This window comes from Triticum urartu, chromosome 3A, assembly GCF_056163025.1.
Source record: "Triticum urartu cultivar PI428250 chromosome 3A, HENAU_Tu73, whole genome shotgun sequence".
NCBI lineage: Eukaryota > Viridiplantae > Streptophyta > Magnoliopsida > Poales > Poaceae > Triticum > Triticum urartu.
This window is the reverse complement of record NC_141875.1, coordinates 339,119,066-339,138,603: the sequence shown is the minus strand read 5'-3', so window position 1 is coordinate 339,138,603 and position 19,538 is coordinate 339,119,066. Positions and strand designations below refer to the sequence as shown.

The following is a 19,538-nucleotide window of genomic DNA, read 5'->3' as shown; positions in this document are numbered from 1 at the left end:
TTGTGCTTCAAATGATAGTCTCCCCAACACTCAACTCTCTCTCACAGGATTTGGATTTGGTGGAAAGAAGATTTGAGTGGAAAGCAACTTGGGAAGGCTAGAGATCAAGATTCATATGGGTGGAATGGAATATCTTGACCTCAACACGAGTGTAGGTGGTTCTCTCTCAGAAAATGTGTATTGGAAGTGTAGGTATGTTCTGATGGCTCTCTCCACGAATGAAGAGTGGGTGGAGGGGTATATATAGCCTCCACACAAAATCTAACCGTTACACTCAATTTACCAATCTCGGTGAGACCGAAGGGAAAAACTCGGTCGGACCGATTTAGTAAACCTAGTGACCGTTAGGGTTTTCGGTGGGACTGAGATGCAACTCGGTAGGACAGATATGGTTAGGGTTAGGGCATAACGTAATCTCCGTGTGACCGATTACACAAACTCGGTGGGACCGAGTTTGGTAATAAGCTAACCAGAGAGTTGGTCAGGTAAACTCGGTGGGACCGATTTGCTCATCTCGGTGAGACCGAAATGTTACAAAAGGGAAACAGAGAGTTTACATTGCAATCTCGGTGGGACCGATCACTCATCTCGGTAAGACCGAAACGTTACGAAGGGAAATAGAGAGATTACAATCCCATCTCGGTGAGACCGAGATCCCTATCGGTGAAACCGAATTGCTAGGGTTTGTGGCAGTGGCTATGACATTTGAAACTCGGTGGCGCCGGATAGAAAGAATCAGTGGGGCCAAGTTTGACTTTTGGTTTAGGTCATATGTGGATGTGGGAAGGTAGTTGAGGGTTTTGGAGCATATCACTAAGCACTTTGAGCAAGCAAGCCATTAAGCAACACCTCATCCCCTCTTGATAGTATTGGCTTTTCCTATAGACTCAATGTGATCTTGGATCACTAAAATAGAAAATGTAGTCTTGATCTTGAAGCTTGAGCCAATCCTTTGTTCTTAGCATCTTGAAGGGGTTCCACATCCTCTAGTCCATGCCACTCCATTGTTGAACTTATCTGAAACATACTAGGTAAAAGTGTTAGTCCAACAAGAGATATGTTGACATTAATTACCAAAACCACCCAGGGAGCACTTGTGCTTTCACGTGGCCTCCCGGGAAGAGCTACGTGACCTCTTCATTGCGCGCTTCGGAGGACCAGCACCCCATGTCGTCGCGGCTCTCCTCGGTGGCTCGCAGGCGCCGCCCTCGGATAGTCACGCCAAGCCGTTCTTTCGCCAGATCAGCGCCGTCTCCATGCGGCACGGGGCTCCCCCTGGTTGGGTGGCGCCCAAGGCCGACCTGACCTTCAACTTGGGGGATCACCCAATCACCACTGTCGGCTCGGGCATGCTTCCGATGCTTTGCACGCCCACCATATACGGCGTAGCCATTACCAAGACCCTCATCAACGGCGGCGCCGGTCTCAACGTGCTCTCTGTGGAGGCTTTCAGCCTCCTTCACGTACCACTTGAGCGGCTCCACCCTAGCAAGCCTTTTTCCGGGATTGGCGGCGGCTCCTCCGACCCCCTGGGGCAGATCCGTCTCCCCGTGACTTTCGGCACACGCGACAACTACCACACCGAGCTGATTGACTTCGACGTCACCCGCATCGACTTGTCGTACAATGCCATCCTCGGGTACCTGGCGCTGGCCCCATTCATGGCAAGCACTCATCCTGCCTACAACCTCATGAAGATGCCAGGAAGCAAGGATGTCCTCACCATGGTCGGAGACACCAAGGAAGCCGTGGCGGCCCTCAAGCTCGCCTTCAGAGCCACGGCGGCAGCTTGCCCGGCCGACAAGGCATTGTCCGGAACCAAGGGGGTTGCACCGACCAAGAAGAAGCAGTTGTTCACTCAAGGTCAAGCCAACATGAAGTAGATTCCGGTCGACAAGGACGGGGCCTCTAGCACCACCTTTACCATAGGCGCCGACCTCGCCCCAGATCAAGAAAAAGAGTTGGTGGACTTCTTGCGGGAAAACAGGGAAGTATTCGCCTGGGAACCCAAGCAGCTGGCTGTGGTCCCGAGAAGGGTGATCGAGCATCATCTGAAGGTATGCCCCAACGTGCGCCCTGTGAAGCAGAGGTCAAGGCGGCAATCCACAGAGAAGCAGTCCTTCATTGTTCAGGAAACCCGCAAGCTGGAAGCAGCGGGTGTCATTCATGAAGTCCGGTACCCAGAGTGGCTGGCGAATCCGGTCGTCGCGCTGAAGAAAGAAGGGAAGGAGCGTATGTGTGTCGACTTCACCAACCTCAACAAGGCCTGCCCTCAAGACCCGTTCCTGTTGCCACGCATCGACCAGATTGTCAACTCCACCGCTGAGTGCGATCTGCTATGTTTCCTGGATGCGTTCTCAGGTTACCACCAGATCAAGATGGCGGTGGAAGATGAGGAGAAAACAACTTTCCTGACCCCATGTGGGGTGTACTGCTACACTTGCATGCCGTTCGGACAACGCAGCGCAGGGGAGACCTTCCAGTGACTGATGCACATCGCCTTGGGGCAGTAGCTCGGAAGAAACGCTGAGGCCTACGTCGACGACATTGTGGTTAAGTCTCGGGAGGCAAGAACTCTGATTCAGGACTTGGACGAGACCTTCGCGAGCCTATGCGAGGTGGACCTGCGGCTCAACCCAGAGAAGTGTATGTTTGGTGTCCCTTCAGGCAAGCTGCTGGGCTTCCTCGTGTCTCACAGGGGGATCAAGGCCAACCCGGAGAAGGTCAAGGCAATCGAGGGCATGAGCCCACCACAAAACCTCAAGGAGATGCAGAAGCTCGCAGGCTGCGTGACTTCGTTGGGGCGCTTCATCTCCAAGTTAGGGGAGCGCGCATTGCCGTTCTTCAAGCTGATGAAGAAGAAAGGTCCATTCGAGTGGACTCCTGAGGCCGACCTGGCATTTCAAAACCTCAAGAGATACTTGACTAGCCCGCCGGTGATGGTGGCGTCTCATCCTCACGAGCCCTTGGTACTCTACCTGTGTGCCACACCCCACTCCGCCAGTGCGGCGCTGGTGGCCCTCAGGGAAGGGCCTGAGGTCGAGAACCCGCCAAGTGGAGTCGCCAAGCTGGATGAGGTAGCTCAGCACCAAGGCGATGCTCCTGAGACGGTGGCTGCCCCTGTAGGTCATCAAGTCCTAGGAGCTGGAAACCCGCAGGAAACACCTCAGTTCCTAGGGGCCAAAAACTCCGTCAGCTCCCCCACCCTTGTCGAGCACCCAGTGTACTTCGTCAGCACGGTCCTGCGAGATGCGAGGGCGTGATACCCCATGCCTCTGAAGCTCTTGCTCGCGCTCCTGGTGGCCTCGCACCAGCTGCGCCACTACTTCCAAGGCCACCCCATCAAGGTCGTTTCAGCTTACCCATTGGAGAGAGTTCACAGAAGCCCCAATGCTGTGGAGGGTCGCCGAATGGAACATCGAGTTGCAAGCGTTCGACTTGGAGTTCAGCACAACCAGAGTCGTCAAGGGGTCTACGCTCGCCGACTTTGTTGCGGAATGGACCGACACCCCGGAGCTCGAAGCAGGCAAGAATCGATCCCTCTCGCCAGGAAGTGAAGCACCAAATGGTTGGGTCATGTACTTCGATGGTGCGTTCGCACGGCAGTGCGCGGGGGCCGGAGCCGTGCTGATCTCGCCCACTCAGGACAAGCTTTACTACGTAGTGTAGTTCTGCTTCCAGCGGGGCGAGAAGGTCTCCAAAAACATCGCAGAGTACAGTGTCTCATCGCTGGCCTCAAAGCGGCGGTGTCCCTAGGGGTGAAGCGCCTCACCGTCAAGGGTGACTCGTAGCTCCTCGTCAACTTCTCCAACAAGGTGTACGAGCTAAAGGATGAGCACATGGAGGCATACCTCATGGAGGTGCGCAAAATGGAGAAGCGGTTCCTGGGCCTAGAACTACATCATGTGCCATGTGGCACCAACAAAGAGGCCGATGACATCGCCAGAAGAGCATCCAAGTGGCAGCCCCAAGAGCCTGACGTCTTCGAGGAGCGGCTCTTCAAGCCTTCAGCAGCACCTCCGCCTGCGGGGCTGGTGCCGTCTCAGGAGGAACTCCCCCAGCCTCCAGCCTCGGGATCCCCCGCCTGCGGCCCAACCTCAGGAGCGCGCCTCCTCTTAGCGCTTGAGCCTCAGGAGGGGTGCTGGATCAAGGAGTTCAAGGCATACCTGACGCAAGGCACGTTGCCGGAGAAGGAGGAAGACGCGGAGCGTGTGGCCCGACAGGCTACGGCATACTGCATTCAGGACGGTGAGCTATACAGGAAGTGGCCAAATGATGTTTCTCTACGATGCATTTCTAGGGAACAGGGGAATGAGCTGTTGGTCGACATACATGGCGGAGACTGCGGGCACCACTTGTCGTCGCGCACCCTGGTCGGCAAGGCTTTCCGCAGCGGGTTCTACTAGCCCACGGCACTCAACGACGCAGCCGAGCTGGTGAAGTCCTACGAGGCCTGCCAATTCCACGCCAAGCAGATCCACCAGCCCGCTCAGGACCTCTAGACTATCCCACTCTCATGGCCGTTCGCAGTCTGGGGGCTGGATATCCTCGGCCCATTCCCCCGAGCGCCTGGAGGATACCGCTACCTCTACGTCACCATTGACAAATTTACCAAATGGGCGGAAGTGGAAGCTGTCTGCACCGTCCCAGCCGGGTCAGCAGTCAAGTTCAGCAAGGGCCTCGTAAGCTGATTTGGGGTCCCTAATCGCATCATCACCGACAATGGCTCGCACTTCACTAGCAATATGTTCAAAACGTATTGTGCTAACCTTGGAACGCAGATCTGCTATGCCTCCGTGGCGCACCCCAGGAGCAACGGCCAGGCCGAACGCGCCAACGCGGAGGTCCTGAGGGGCCTCAAGACAAGGACCTTCAAGAAGAAGCTCGAGGCCTGCGGCAGGGACTGGCACGACGAGCTCCAGTCTGTGATGTGGTCCATCCGCACCACCGCCACTAGGCCAACAAGCGAGACCCTATTCTTCCTCGTCTACGGAGAAGAAGCGGTTCTCCCACATGAGGTCAGGCATCACTCCGCGCGGGTCCTGGCATTTGATGTAATGCAGCAGGACGCCATGTGGGGGGTGTATCTCGTGCTGGGGGAGGAACGCCGCCGAGAAGCCTCACTCCGAGCTGCGAGGTACCAGTAGGCGCTACGGCGGTACCACTACGGCAGCATCCGCTCCAGGACGCTCGAGGTGGGTGATCTTGTCCTGAGGCGGGTGCTCTCCAAGGAAGGCCGCACAAGCTCTCGCCCATGTGGGAGGGCCCGTTTCAGGTCGCCCACGTCTCCAGGCCTGGCGCCGCGGGCCTGGAGACACAAGACGGGATCCCCATCCAGAACGCCTGGAACATCCAACACCTCTGGAAGTTCTACCCATAAAGCAAGGCCCGGTGCCCATGAAGCAAGGCCCAGTGCATGTGAAGAATCTCCGCTCATGACACTCTCACGAATAATGAGTGGGGCTGTACACGCCCCGGAGTCTCACGAGTGCCGCCCTCGGGCCTCGGGGGCTCCCTCCCACGCCTAGTGGCAGCATTTAGCTCCGCGCTGGTGAGAAGACAAGAAGACTAGACTAGGTGCCGGACGCGGCTTTTCATTTGCTTTCCTCAGTTGGTTGCCCCCTCTATTAAGTGAGAATTTGCTTTCTGGTGTTCCTTGCTGGCCTGATTCCATTGTCCTTGTTGCCTCCTTTTCTGCCCTTGGTCCCTCGTTTTTGACCTGTCCTCTCCCTCGCGTGCCTCGCGAGGGGACTGGACAGGCGCCTTGCCCTCATGAGCTTTTTTGTTTTCATGTATTTCTCAAGTCACCCTCGCTCGAGCTCGCAAGCTAGCGCTTCCCTCCCAATCTGTGCCCCCCGGGTACCGCGATGCGAAGCACTGGGTTACGGCCGGCAGTGCCTACGACCAGGGTCCGGAAGAATAAGCATTCCCTAACAAATTTTTGCAGTTCTCAAGCACCTCCCGAGCACAGGAGGCCTCGTCAGGCACTGGGGAACGCGCGTCTCGCGAGGCGGAACCTACCTCAGGCGCATCGAGCTAAGTCATTCTACAGGCATACATAAAACATGACGCTGCAACACAACACAGGAATGATAAACATAACACAACCACTTAGAAATCATAATTGTCGCACGCCCTAGCAGGGCCCCATACTTGTCTCTCTAATGTAGGAAGGAAAGGAAGAACGGAACAAAAGCGGGACATGCTCCCACGGCAGGTCGCGAGGACAGGCCCGTGGCGCTCTCCTGGGTTTAGCCAAACCCCTCCTCGCGCTTCACTGGAGTGCGGCGACGTGATGACCCGCTGCAACCTTCGAAGCGGGCGCGGTGGCGTGGTGGCTGGTCGTAGCCGCCGATGCTGGAGGTGCTGTCGGAAGAGGAGCAGCCATAGCTAGACGAGCCATGGCCAGCGCCGAGGATGAAGCTTCCCTCCTCCTGGTCACGACCATCACCAAGGCCGAGCACCTCGTCGCCATTGTTGTCCTCAGGGCAGCACCCGACGCGGCGACCATCTTCCCCAAATACCCTCACGAAGAGGGTCGCGTCGCCGTCGTACTTGAAGTGGAGGGCGCACCACCTGCCTAGTCTGCGCGCGCGAGCGAACGTCTGCCAGCCGCGAGCCAGGACCGCGTTGCCCGTGGCGGAGACCTCGACCGCGACCTAGGAAGCTTTGTTGTAGCATCCGTCCGCCTGCAGCCAAAGACCGCCAGCGCCAGTAGCAGGCAGCTCGCCGACAAAGAAGCGCGGGAGCTAGAGCCAAGTGTCGGCCGGGTTCTCCAACCATACGATGAACTCTGCATCACCTCTGCCGAATGGAAGCGCGGCCGAGGGGGCCGCACAACCACGGCAAGCCTCACCTCATCAACAAGACTGCCACGACCTGCGCGACTGCTGCCACGAGAAGAGGTGCCGCTGCGGCCGCAAGGGGCCGTGGCGGGGGTCGCAGTATGCTTGCGGGGACGACCGCGCCCCCTCTTGGGCGGCGGTGAGCCAGGCCCCTCCTGGAGAGCCTTCCCCTTCTCCGCAACCGAGAGCCTCTTCGTAGGCGCCATGGGTGTCGCTGCCGGCCGTAGAGCAAGGAAGGAGAAGAAGTGGGAGAAGAGAGAAAGAGACGGGTGATGGGGGCTGCGCCCTCCCACTTCCCATTTATAGCCAAGGGGAGGCCAACCACCGACCTCCATGATCTAAGGTAATAATGATCTTTTCCTGCATGCAGCAAGGACCCATCAAGTCGGGCAGTTGCTGAGGCAGCATGGGGAAGCGGAGATGCCCACATCCAATCGGTCGCCACACGCCAACCATGGCCGCAGGCTGATAGGGCCCGCGGCGCTCCGTGCTTGCCCTTTGGCTTCGCCTTGAAGCCAAGCCCGAGAGCGCCTTGGGCCCGAGGGCTACTGTCGGCGTTCTGGGAACGGGGGTCCCCGGACTTGCTTGCTTGCGGCCCACAGCGTGGCTCCACCAGCGGCCTGTACTTCCCATCTTCACGGACAAACACTCAAGACCCTCGCGAGGGGCCAAGCCTCACGATGCGGACGACGCAAGACCTCCTCAGGGGCGGCCTCACCAGGCTGGCTCACGAGGGGCGGAGAGATCAAGGCGAGGGGTACCCCGCGAGGTTTCTGTGACGCAAGCCGTGACGCCTGGAGCCAGGCGGGCGCCGGGCCAGCGCGCAGTGTCCTCGTTTCCTCTTTGGTGCTAAAGGGGCAAGCGTAGACGAGGAGTCCTGAGGCATCAGGCAAAGGTTTCCATATCGGTGCAACAAGACCAAGACCAGCAGGACGGTAGGACGGAGGTCACCATGGAGCTCAAGACGGTGTCACCACCAGAGCCTTTGGCAGGCGAAGATTACTTTTGTCAGGATAGCTTGTACTAGTTGTCTCCCTTCGAATTTGGCCGTTGTGGGATCCCTTCCCGCTCAATATTTGGGAAGAGGATTAGGGCCCCTATAAATATGACTAGCCACCACCACAGAAGGGGATCCCATCTTGGACTAGATCCATTCCACCAAGGCCACCAGACAAGTTCACCAAGCACAAGAACACCTCTCCTTGGGAGGCTGTTCTTCCCTTGTAACTGTTCATCCTCAGCCCAAGAGGCAATCCACCACACTACATTGGAGTAGGGTATTACACCACAATGGTGGCCCGAACCGGTATAAATTTTGTGTCTCTCCTTTGAGTCCGTCCAGCTAGGTCGTGAGATAGTAGAGTGTGCGAGCTAGAGAGGGGGAGAGATCTCTGTGCGCACCCCAGTGTTCGAACCTCAAGGGTTTTGCCGGAGCCCGAAATCTGACACAAAGGGGCATGCGTAAGCAAATTCTTAAGCTCATTGAATGCGGTATCTTGAGATGCTCCCCAAACAAATGGTGCATTTTTCTTACTCAAGGCATGTAAAGCTAAAGCGGTGGTGCTAAAATCCTAACAAATCGATGATAAAATCTGGCTAAGCTAAGAGAACTACGCACTTGTTGCAAGTTTATTGGTTGCGTCCAAGTTTTAATAGCTTCGATCTTAGATTCCTCTACATGAACACTGTCGGCGTTCTGGGAACGGGGGTCCCCAGACTTGCCTGCCTACGGCCTGCGGCGTGGCTCGAGGAGGGGCCTAGCACGGCCCATCTTCATCAACACAGACCCAAGACCCTCGTGAGGGGCCAAGCCTCACGGGGCGGACGACACGGAGCTTCCTCAGGCACAGCCTCATCAGGCTGGCTCGCAAGGAGGCGGAGAGATCAAGGCGGGGTACCTCACAAGGTGCCCGTGACGCAAGCCATGACGACCAAAGGCGTCAGGCGGGCGCCAGCCGCGCAGTGTCCTCCTTTCCTCTTTGGTGCAAAGGGAGCAAGCGCAGGCGAGAGCATCAAGCAAAGGCACCCATTTCGGTGCAACGAGACCAAGACCAGTCCAACGGCAGGGAGGAAGTCATTCTGGAGCCCAAGCCAACGTCACCACCAGAGCCTTTGGCAGGCGAGGACCAACTTTAGTCAGGATAAGTGTACCAGATGTTCCCCTTCAAAATGGCCAATTGTTGGCGCCCTTCCCGCTCAATATTTGGGAAGAGGCCCAGGGCCTTTGCCTATAAATAGGACTAGCCACCCACAGGGTAGAGGGGAGATCGGAGATCGGAGAGGGGAGATCGGAGATCGGAGAGGGGAGATCGGATCAAAATCAGAGAGAGAATCGAGGAGAGAGAGAGAGAAGGGTGACTGAACTCCTCCTAGCAGTTCATCCCCCCAGCCAAGAACAGACCCTCGCGAGGCTGTTCTTCCTTGTATTGCTCATCATCATCAGCCCAAGAGGCAATCCACCCCACCACACACTGGAGTAGGGTATTACACCACAACGGTGGCCCGAACCAGTATAAACCCTGTGTCTCTTGTGCTGTTCTTTCCATAGCTTAGATCTTAGCGAGGCGGAGGGGTGCAGGTAGGTAGAAGGGGAAATCTCCGCGCGCACCCTAGTGTTCGAACCTCAAGGGTCTGCCGGAACCCGAAATCCGACATTTGGCGCGCCAGGTAGGGGTGCGCCGGAATTCGTCTTCCACCACCCCGTTCTCCTTCGACCATCGCGTCCATGTCTGACGCTCGTCGGGCCCGCGCCGAGCACCGGGCCTCTCTCGCTTCCCGCGTCGCCCAGACGGCTCCTGTCAGCGGGCGTCCTCGCCGTTCCCCGTCACCTGACGTCAATGCCGCCACCGGCCCAGCGGGGGACGAGCAGCAAGCGTCGTCTCAGCATCCGTCCGTGCGGCAAGACGGCCGCACCGCTACTCCCTCGTTCACCCCAGCTGGTTCTTCGTCCCGCGCGCTCCGCGCACCCATGGAGGCTCGAGCTGCGCTCATCGCAGCAAACGAGCTCCTGCGTACCGTCTCATCGACGACGTCTACGAAGAATGGCTCGACCGCGTCGCCGAGCTCGTCCGCGCCGCAGGGGGCTCTCCTGCACCGTCCGTTCTGCTGCACCGCACCCCGCCCTGCGTGGGCGACGAAGCTCCGGGGGCGCCCTAGCCGCCTCCTCCTCAAGAAGGCGCCATGGCTCCAAGGCGCGTGGCCCCTGGGCGGAACCCGCTCCGTCAGGTGCCAGCGCGGTAAGAGGAGAGCTGCCAAGAAGTCCCTCGCCTGCAAGAAGCTGCCCGGGCGCTCCCTGCTCCAGCACGTCGCGACCATGTTCCTGCTCCCGCACGTCAAGACCCCACGCTACTCCCAGCTGCAGTGCCTGGAGACATGCAAGACCAAGCTCTCCGTCACCCAAGGCCTCCCATGGCCACAGTAGGCTGTCGTGCCTTCACCACCGAGCTACGCAGCGTCGCGTGGCCCGGCAAGTTCAAGCCAGATCTGCCTCCTCGTTACGACGGCACGGCCGACCCTGCGGAGTTCCTCCAGCTCTATGAGCTGGGCATCAAAGTTGCCAACGGAGACGAGAAGGTCATGGCGAACTGGTTTCCCATGGCGCTCAAGGATGGGGCCCGCACCTGGCTCCTGAACCTGGCTCCAGGCACGATCTCCTCATGGGACGAGATGCTCACCCGCTTCATCGCCAACTTCCAAGGTACTCGCGACCAGCCACCCGCCGTGAGCGACATGCGCCGCATCAAGCAACAACCCGGAGAGACCCTGCAGAAGTACATCCAGCGCTTCAACAATGCACGCCTCAAGATTCCCAAGGTGACCGAGGAGGCCATCATCTCAGCCTTCTCTGACGGCGTGCGCGACGTCAAGATGAAGGATGAGCTGGCGATGCATGAAGACCTGTGCACTTCCTTGGAGTTGTTCAACTTGGCAACCCAATGCGCCAGGGCTGAAGAAGGGTGTCTCTCCCTCCTCGAGCTGCCTGCCGCGGACCCAGAAGAGAAGAAGCCCAAGGCCAAGGATGTGAAGCGCAAGGGGGCTGCCGTGCTCGCCGCAGAACCAGACACCAAGCGGGGCAGAGATCAGCCTGAATCTTCCAAGGGCAGTCGGTACTGTGTGTACCACGACCTCCACACCCACAACACCAACGAATGTCAAGAGCTCCGAGCTGTGCAAGAAGGACCGGCCGTCGCCCCGACCACGGTAACCGGGGCTACGGTCGAGGAGGAGGAAGGAACGCAGGACGCTGGGAAGACCGCTGCCCGCGCCAAGGGTGGCGCGATCGACCTCGCGAGGATCGATGGCAAGACCCGCCTCGCGAGGGAGACTGGAGGGATCAGCCTCGCGAGGATCGCCCGCCAGGAAATGCAGGCCTCCCTCCACTGCCGCCGCAGCCAAGGAGAAACGAGGACCGCCATCAGGACGAGGGGGCTGGGGCTTCCAGGAGCCGCGCGCGATCGCCTGCATCCTGGGCGGGGCTCAAGCCCCAGCCTCTCAACGCATCTTCAACCAGTTCTCCCGTGAAGTGAATGCAGTCCTCCCCAAGCTCGAAGCCACGCGCCCTCTCAGGTGGTCGGCGTGCGCCATCACGTTCAGCTCAGCAGATCAGCTCAAGTGCACGGCCACAGCCGGAGTCCTCCCGATGCTTTGTTCCCCAATCATCAGCAACGTGGTGGTCACCAGGACCCTCATCGATGGCGGGGCAGGGCTCAACGTCCTATCCGTGGAAACATTCAACAATCTCCAAGTGCCCTACAACCAGCTTCAGCCAACCAAGCCTTTCTCCGGAGTCACCGACGGCTCCACGGTCCCGATTGGGCAGGTCCGCCTCCCTGTCACCTTCGGGGCACGCGACAACTACCGCACCGAGCTCATCGACTTCGACGTCGCTCACATTCGCCTGCCGTAAAACGCCATCCTTGGGTACCCAGCGCTGGCCAAGTTCGTGGCCGTAACTCACCACGGCTACAACGTCCTCAAGATGCCAGGAAGTGGCGGAGTCATCACGGTGCCGTGTGAAGAGAAGGACGCGGTGTGTGCCCTGGAACGAGCCTTTCAGGCCGCATCGCTGGAAGACCCGGATCGCGGAAGCAGGAGGCTTCCCGAGACCGCCCCAAGAAGAAGAAGACATCGTCCGGCCCGGCCCCTCAGGAGGCAGGCCCCATAGGGCCAGCGCCTGCCCAGGGGGAACCTCCTTCCATCGCATAGGAAAGTGCGCCCGGGGCCCTCCTCAGGCAGGGCTCGGGGGCTCTCCCCTGGAGGGCCACCGACCTGGCTAAGGTCACGAGGGAGGCGCTTGGACACCACATGGAGGCGTGTTTCGAAGCACGTTTCCCTCAAGAAGGAGTAAGGCAAGGAGGGCCAGACCCTCAGGAGTTCATCAGCAAGGCCATTCAGGAGCTACAGGAGTCAAGAGTCATGAGAGGCGGCCGCCGCCTACCAGCTGTGGCTCCCCATCTAGGCGAGGATGGTGGGCTACGCGTCTGCATCGACATACCAGGGCTCAATCGAGTCGCCCCTCTAGAGCGCCTCTGGCCCTCGCGAGTGGGGCGCTGCGGAGGTCCACCCCACAGCTACGTTCGCATGCCTTACGGCTTGCCGAACGCGGCTGCCACGTACCAGCGCCTCATGAGGGGCATCATGGAGGCTCAAGAGGCCAGGCGTTCCGCAGCCCTGGCGGAGATGGAGATGGTCCGCGAGGAGCCACCAGCGCCTCCGGAGCCTCCCGAGGCCCCTGGGCCTGGGGGCTCGTGAGGATCGGCTTCCGCAGCCCACCGAGTCTGCTACGCCAACACTCCTTCATCCTCAACATCATCAGGTGACATCTTTCAAGTTTCATTTCAGCTGGGAGCGCCCCCCAGGGCTGCATTATTCCCAGGCCGCGTGGGTCCGTCCCTGCGGCATGTATCCCTTTTATTTTATGTTGTTAGCTTACCTTGTTGGGGGCGCCCCTCGGGCTGCATCATCCCCAAGTCGCTCGGGCCTGACCCAGTGATGTCCGCCTTCCCAGCATCTATTTGAATGAATCCACTCCTTCGCGGCTAATGTGTTTGACCTAGTTGCCCGCTCAACTGACGCCAACTGACGGAACTGCTCCTAAACGGCACGACGCTTGCGCATGGGTCCGTACCTGCAACGCCGACAAACCTGAATGGTTGAGCTCTAGCCGCGGCAGCCCCGCATGGCGCCACCTCGTCAAGCCTTCAGTGCCTCATCGCCCCTCGGAAGCAACCAACGGCTGACTGTCAATTGTCATGGCAACCCCTCGTTCTTTCTATGATGGGTCTACAGGATCTCCTAAAGGAGCTACGTCAGGCGAGGCCCTTGCGGTGTCTCCTTCACTCTCATCCGCGCGAACCGCTTGCACGTTAAAGGGGGGGTGCCTGAGCATCGCGACTCAGGGCTCCTACTGGCTCTCCAGCCCTCACCCTCTGGCCTTGTCCACGGCATTGCGACCTGGCATACCAGCGACGGCTGAGACTCGCTCGAGGGCCGGGACCCGAGGACGTAGAGCAGAAAGGGGAGCAAAGGCGAGAGGGGAGGGACACGCGAGGACCTCGCCGAGCAACCTCACGCCTGCCGATGCACGGACCCGGCGACACACCAGAGAGCGGCCCCTGATTCTCGAGATAAGTCACCACCCGGAAGCACCAGCTACCGTGGCACCATCCCCGCACCTAATGCAATTCCGTGTTAGCAACCCCGCTCTCCTTTCTCACCGAACGATGGCTGCTTGAGCGCCAAAGGGGACCTCCTGAGCATCGCGACTCAGGGGCTCTTACCGGACCCGGGGTCGCTCACCTCCTGGCCTTGACCACGGCATTGCGACCTGGCATACCAGCGACGGCTGAAGCCGCCTTGGGACTGGGACCTGTCGGCGCAGAGCACCAAGCCCTTATGAGGTTCGAAAGGGAGAACTGAGCTAAGACGGAATGAGCAACTCGCACAATTCTACGACAAGGGTTATATTAACAAAACAGGATCACAGGCACCTTACAAGCCCCCACGGGACGCATCTTTGATTCCTCGCAGGGAACAGATCCTAAAAGGATGCTAACTACACGCGCCCCTATAAAAGACGCCTTCATCAATAGTGGGCCGTCAAGCACCGCCGCCAACCCCATCCAAATCAGAGTCGGCGACGGCCTGACGAGCCCGCCCTGCTCCAGGAGCGGCGCCGGCTCGGGGGCTCGTAGCTGTCATCGCTCGTCTCCGGAGTCGTGAAGAGCTCGCCGGAGTCGCTGGAACCTCCGATGCCTCCGCCGCCTGAGGAGCCGCCAAGGGAGCGGTCGGTGGGCCCAGTCCTCGCCGTAGCAGGGTCCCGACCACCTCTCCCGGGGCAGCACTCCAGCCGGCGCCCGTTAGCATTGAAGACCTTGAAGAACATCACCGAAGCACCGTCGTACTCCAAGTGGATCGCGAGGGCGCCTCTTGTCCTGCAAACCCGGGCGATTTCGCTCCAGCCTCGAGTAATGAAGACCTCGCCCGGGGCAACGACCGCGACCTCTGCCTCGGTCGCGAGGGTGCTGCAGCCGGCGTGCTGCAGCCAAAGCTTCAGGAGTTCTCCCTGCGGGATGATGGAGGCGAAGAAGGGAGGAAGGCGAATCCAAGACTGAGGAGGCATGGCAGCATGGAGCACGAACTCTCGGGAGGATCCCTCGGTGTGTACCCCAGGGGGGACGACCCACACCTTCGTGACCCGTTGGCGCCTTCGACTCCTTCAGACCAGGGCCTTCAGAGCCCTCGATGTGGGCATACAAGGGAAGCGGGAACCCCGGCGGTGGCCGCTCGGACCAGGGCCTCGACACCACCTGATGGGCCCCCTCGTCCCGGCCGCGGAGGGCGAGCCATTTCTTCGGCAGGAGCGGGTCTGGTTCCTATCGGGGAGCCTTTCCCTACTCTGCCGCCGAGAACCGGCGGATTGGAGCCATCGCAGCAAGACGGAGCAAGGACCGGGAAGAAGGAGAAGCAAAAAGGGAAGGACTGGAAAGGCGCGCGCCATTCCGTACTTATGGCCGGCGAAGGCCGACCGCCGACCTCCACGATCGCAGGTAATCATGACCCGCTTTGCGTGCAGGGACTTGTCCAGTCCGCGCAGTTGCCGAGGCGCCGTGGGATGTGGAGATGCCCATCTCCAATCAACCGCCACGCGGCGCCCAAGGCCGCAGGCTATTAGGGCCCGCGGCGCTTCGCTCTTGCCCTTTCGCCTCCCTGCACGGCCAAGTCCGGGTGCGCCTTGGGCCCGGGGGCTACTGTCGGCGTTCTGGGAATGGGGGTCCCTAGACTTGCCTGCCTGCGGCCTGCGGCGTGGCTCGAGGAGGGGACCAGCACAGCCCATCTTCATCAACACAGACCCAAGACCCTCGCGAGGGGCCAAGCCTCGCGGGGCGGACGACACGGAGCTTCCTCAAGAACGGCCTCATCAGGCTGGCTCGCGAGGAGGCGGAGAGATCAAGGCAGGGTACCTCACAAGGTTCCTGTGACGCAAGCCATGACGACCAAAGGCGCCAGGACGGCGCCAGCCGCGCAGTGTCCTTCGTTCCTCTTTGGTGCAAAGGGAGCAAGCGCAGGCGAGAGCATCAAGCAAAGGCACCCCTTTCGGTGCAACGAGACCAAGACCAGTCCAATGGCAGGGAGGAAGTCATTGTGGAGCCCAAGCCAGCGTCACCACCAGAGCCTTTGGTAGGCGAGGACCAACTTTAGTCAGGATAAGTGTACCAGATGTTCCCCTTCAAAATGGCCAATTGTTGGCGCCCTTCCCACTCAATATTCGGGAAGAGGCCCAGGGCCTTTGCCTATAAATAGGACTAGCCACCCACAGGGTAGAGGGGAGATCGGAGATCGGAGAGGGGAGATCGGAGATCGGAGAGGGGAGATCGGAGATCGGAGAGGGGAGATCGGATCGAAATCAGAGAGAGAATCGAGGAGAGAGAGAGAGAAGGGTGACTGAACTCCTCCTAGCAGTTCATCCCCCCAGCCAAGAACAGACCCTCGCGAGGCTGTTCTTCTTGTATTGCTCATCATCATCAGCCCAAGTGGCAATCCACCACACCACACACTGGAGTAGGGTATTACACCACAACGGTGGCCTGAACCAGTATAAACCCTGTGTCTCTTGTGCTGTTCTTTCCATAGCTTAGATCTTAGCGAGGCGTAGGGGTGCAGGTAGGTAGAAGGCGAAATCTCCACGCGCACCCTAGTGTTCGAACCTCAAGGGTCTGCCGGAACCCGAAATCCGCCAAACACCCTTATAAGACACAACGAAACCCAAGAAAACAAGCTTATCAACACCAAAAAGGCATTTTTCCATATTAGCATAAAGGCGCTCTTTTCTAAGAGTTTGCAAAACGGTTCTAAGATGGGTGACATGATCTTTGAGAGATTTGATAAATACAAGAATATTGTCAAAATAGACCACAAAAAATACGCCAATGTGAGGGTGAAGAACAAAATGCATCACACGCATAAAGGTGCTGGGTGCTTCGGATAAACCCATTGGCATGACCAACCATTCATACAAGCCAGACTTGGTTTTGAAAGAGGTTTTCCATTCATCGCCTTCTTGGATGCATATTTGATAGTAGCCACTTTTAATATCAATTTTTAGAGAAAATTGTGGCTCCACTAAGTTCGTCTAGCATGTCATCAAGGCGAGGAATAATATATCTATAGCGGATGGTGATAGAATTGATAGGACGACAATCAGAACACATGTGATATGTACCATATTTCTTGGGAACAAGGATTACTGGTATGACACATGGGCTCAAGCTTTCTCGTACATGGCCGTTGTCAATGAGTTGTTGAACTTGTCATTGGATCTCCTTGGTTTCCTCAGGGTTGACGCGGTATGGAGCCTTGTTAGGAAGAGGTGCTCCGGGTATAAGGTCGATGCGATGTTCGAAGCCTCGCAGAGGAGGAAGACCCGGAGGTAGCTCATCGGGGAATACATCTGGGAATTCCTGCAATAGAGAATGTCGGTGTCCTCGGAACGGGGGTACCAAGACTTGCCTGCCTGCGGCCCACGACGTGGCTCCATCGACGGCCTGGTACGGCCCGGCTTCAGCAACAACAATCCAAGACCCTCGCGAAGGGCCAAGCCTCGCGAGGCGGACGACACCAAGACCTCCCTGTGGGGCAGCCTCATCAGTCTGGCTCCCAAGGAGCCGAGATATCAAGGCAAGGTGCACCTCGTGAGGTTCACATGACGTGAGCCATGATGACCAAGGCCAGGCGGGTGCCAATGGGCGTAGTGTACCAGTTTCCTCTTTGGTGCTAAGGAGGCAAGCGCAGGCGCGGAGTCCCAAGGAATCAAGCAAAGGTTTCCATATCGGTGCAACAAGACCAAGACCACCAGGACGGCAGGACGGAGGTCATCGAGGAGCCCACCACGGCGTCACCACCAGAGCCTTTTGCACGCGAAGACTACTTTTGTCAGGATAGCTTGTACTAGTTGTCCCCCTTCAAATTTGGCCGTTGTGGGATCCCTTCCCGCCTACATTTGGGCAGAGGACCAAGGCCACTATAAATAGGACTTAGCCACCACCATAGAAAGGGAGATCATTCAGATCATCCTCTCACCCACTAGCTCATGGAGCTCAAGAACACCTCACCTCCTGAGGCTATTCCACCACTATACTAGTTCATCCTCAACCCCTCGAGGCAATCCACCACAAAGCTGGAGTAGAGTATTACACCGCAAGGTGGCCTGAACCAGGATAAACCGATGTATCTCTTGTCCCTTGAGTTTGTCGAGCTAGGCCATGGAATCATTGAGCAGGCAGACTAGGAAGGGAGAGTTCTTCGCACGCACCCTAGTGTTTCAACCTCTCAAGGGTCTGCGGAACCCTGAATCCGACAGAGAAGACAACACTAAAGGTAAACTATGAGTGGTGTTAGTCCTTATCACTTCATCCTTGCAACAAAGGAAATAGTGCATAACACTTGATGGGTTCTCACACACCACTCTCATCTCACTTTTGGTGGCAAATAGTATTAAGTTTTTCTTGTCGCTCATCATGGAGGCACTCATTTTGGGCTTGTGGCTCTCGCTCCCTTTTGGGTGGCTCACTCTCTCACTATTCTCTCCATGATGTGTGGTTTCTTGTTTGTCGGCAATCACTTGGCTTGGTGACACAGGTCGTAGCACGTACTCCTTCCCTTTCATCTTGAAGCTATAGTGATTGGTTTGCCCGTTGTTCATGACGCCTTGGTCAAATTGCCATGGTCGTCCAAGTAGGAGGTGGAAAACGGACATAGGAACAACATCACACTCCAAAGTGTCTCCGTATGCTCTGATTTTGAAGGAGACCTGGACCATGTGTTCCACTTGAATTGTGGAAGAGTTGTTGAGCATTTGGACCTTGTAGGGATGAGGGTGCTTCATCTTGACCAATTGGAGCTTGGAGCATAGTTCTTCACTTGCCAAGTTATGGCAACTTCCTCCGTCAATGATGACCTTCATGGATCTTCCATTGATGCCCGCCTTGGTGTGGAAGATATGGCATTTTTGGTCTTCTTCTTGTTGATGTTGAAGAGTCAAGACCTTGGAGAAAACTAGAGCGGGGCTCGAATCTTTGTCACAAAAGACTTTGTCATCTTCATCTTTGTTCACTTGCCGGTGCATAGCCACATTCTCAAGGGCTTCTGTTTCGCCTTCACTCATGGAGTCATATGTACCATCGTCGTTGAAGATCATGATGCGCTTGTTGGTACACTCGAAGGACTTGTGGCCTCGGCCGCCGCATGTGAAGCATTTGATGGAACATGTCTTGATGGTATCATCCAGTGGAGTTGTAGATGATGAAGCTCTTGGCTTGAAGTTGCTTGTAGTAGGAGGACGACTTGAGGTTGTTGAACTTTTCTTGTAACTTGACTTGTCGCCGTTGCTTGGAGAAGCTTTCATCATGGAAGAATGTGTTTAAGTCGGTGAAGCTTGATTGTAGGAGGAACCATATGACTTGGAAGAGAACTTGGCATACTTGAAGTCATCTTGCACTTGTTGCTCTGCTTTGGTAGCTTGATGCACTAGCTCGATGAGGTTGGGGTAAGGTTGGTAGTCGGCTATCTTCTTGATAGGATGATTGAGTCCATTCTGGAAACGTGCCATAGTTTGCTCATCATCTTCCGTGACATTTGCTCGAATCATGGCAATCTCCATTTCCTTGTAGTACTCTTCAACGCTCTTTGTTCCTTGCTTGAGGAGTTGGAATTTCTTGAAGAGGTCGTGCTTGTAGTAGGTTTGCACAAAGCGTGCTCTCATGACATCCTTCATTTGCGCCCAAGTTGTGATGGGTTGTTCACTTCTTGCCTCACGACGCTCGATGACTTGCTCCCACCAAATGAGGACATAGTCTTGGAACTCAAGGGATACCATGGCGATCTTCTTCTCTTCCTCATAGTTGTGAAAACGAAAGATCTTGTCAACCTTCAATGCCCATGAAAGGTACACTTCGGGATCATTGCTTCCGGTGAACTTGGGCATGGTGAAGTTGAGTTTGTTGTAGCGTTGCTCTTCATTATGTTGGGGTCGAGGGTGGTGACATCCATGACGAGGAGGATTGTCTCCCTCCACTTCCTCTTGGCATGGAGGATTTCCATTGTCTTGTTCCTCGTGGCGAACTTGAGGTTCTTGTCTAGCTTTTGGAACTTGTCGGTGCAATCGTGCTTGATAGTTCCTTTCTTGAACTTCGTCGC

At 57.3% G+C, this 19,538-nt stretch overlaps 1 protein-coding gene and 1 pseudogene across 1 annotated transcript; one reads left to right on the top strand and one right to left on the bottom strand.

The window, feature by feature from the left end:
• Positions 1–3,839: 3,839 nt before the first annotated feature.
• LOC147979640 (uncharacterized) lies at positions 3,840–4,406 on the top strand. Its single transcript, XM_087515290.1, has one exon. The coding sequence runs from the start codon at positions 3,840–3,842 to the stop codon at positions 4,404–4,406; it is 567 nt and encodes a 188-aa protein (XP_087371416.1).
• Positions 4,407–18,005: 13,599 nt separating this feature from the next.
• Positions 18,006–19,326, bottom strand: LOC147979639 (uncharacterized; annotated as a pseudogene).
• Between the last annotated feature and the right edge of the window lie 212 nt (positions 19,327–19,538).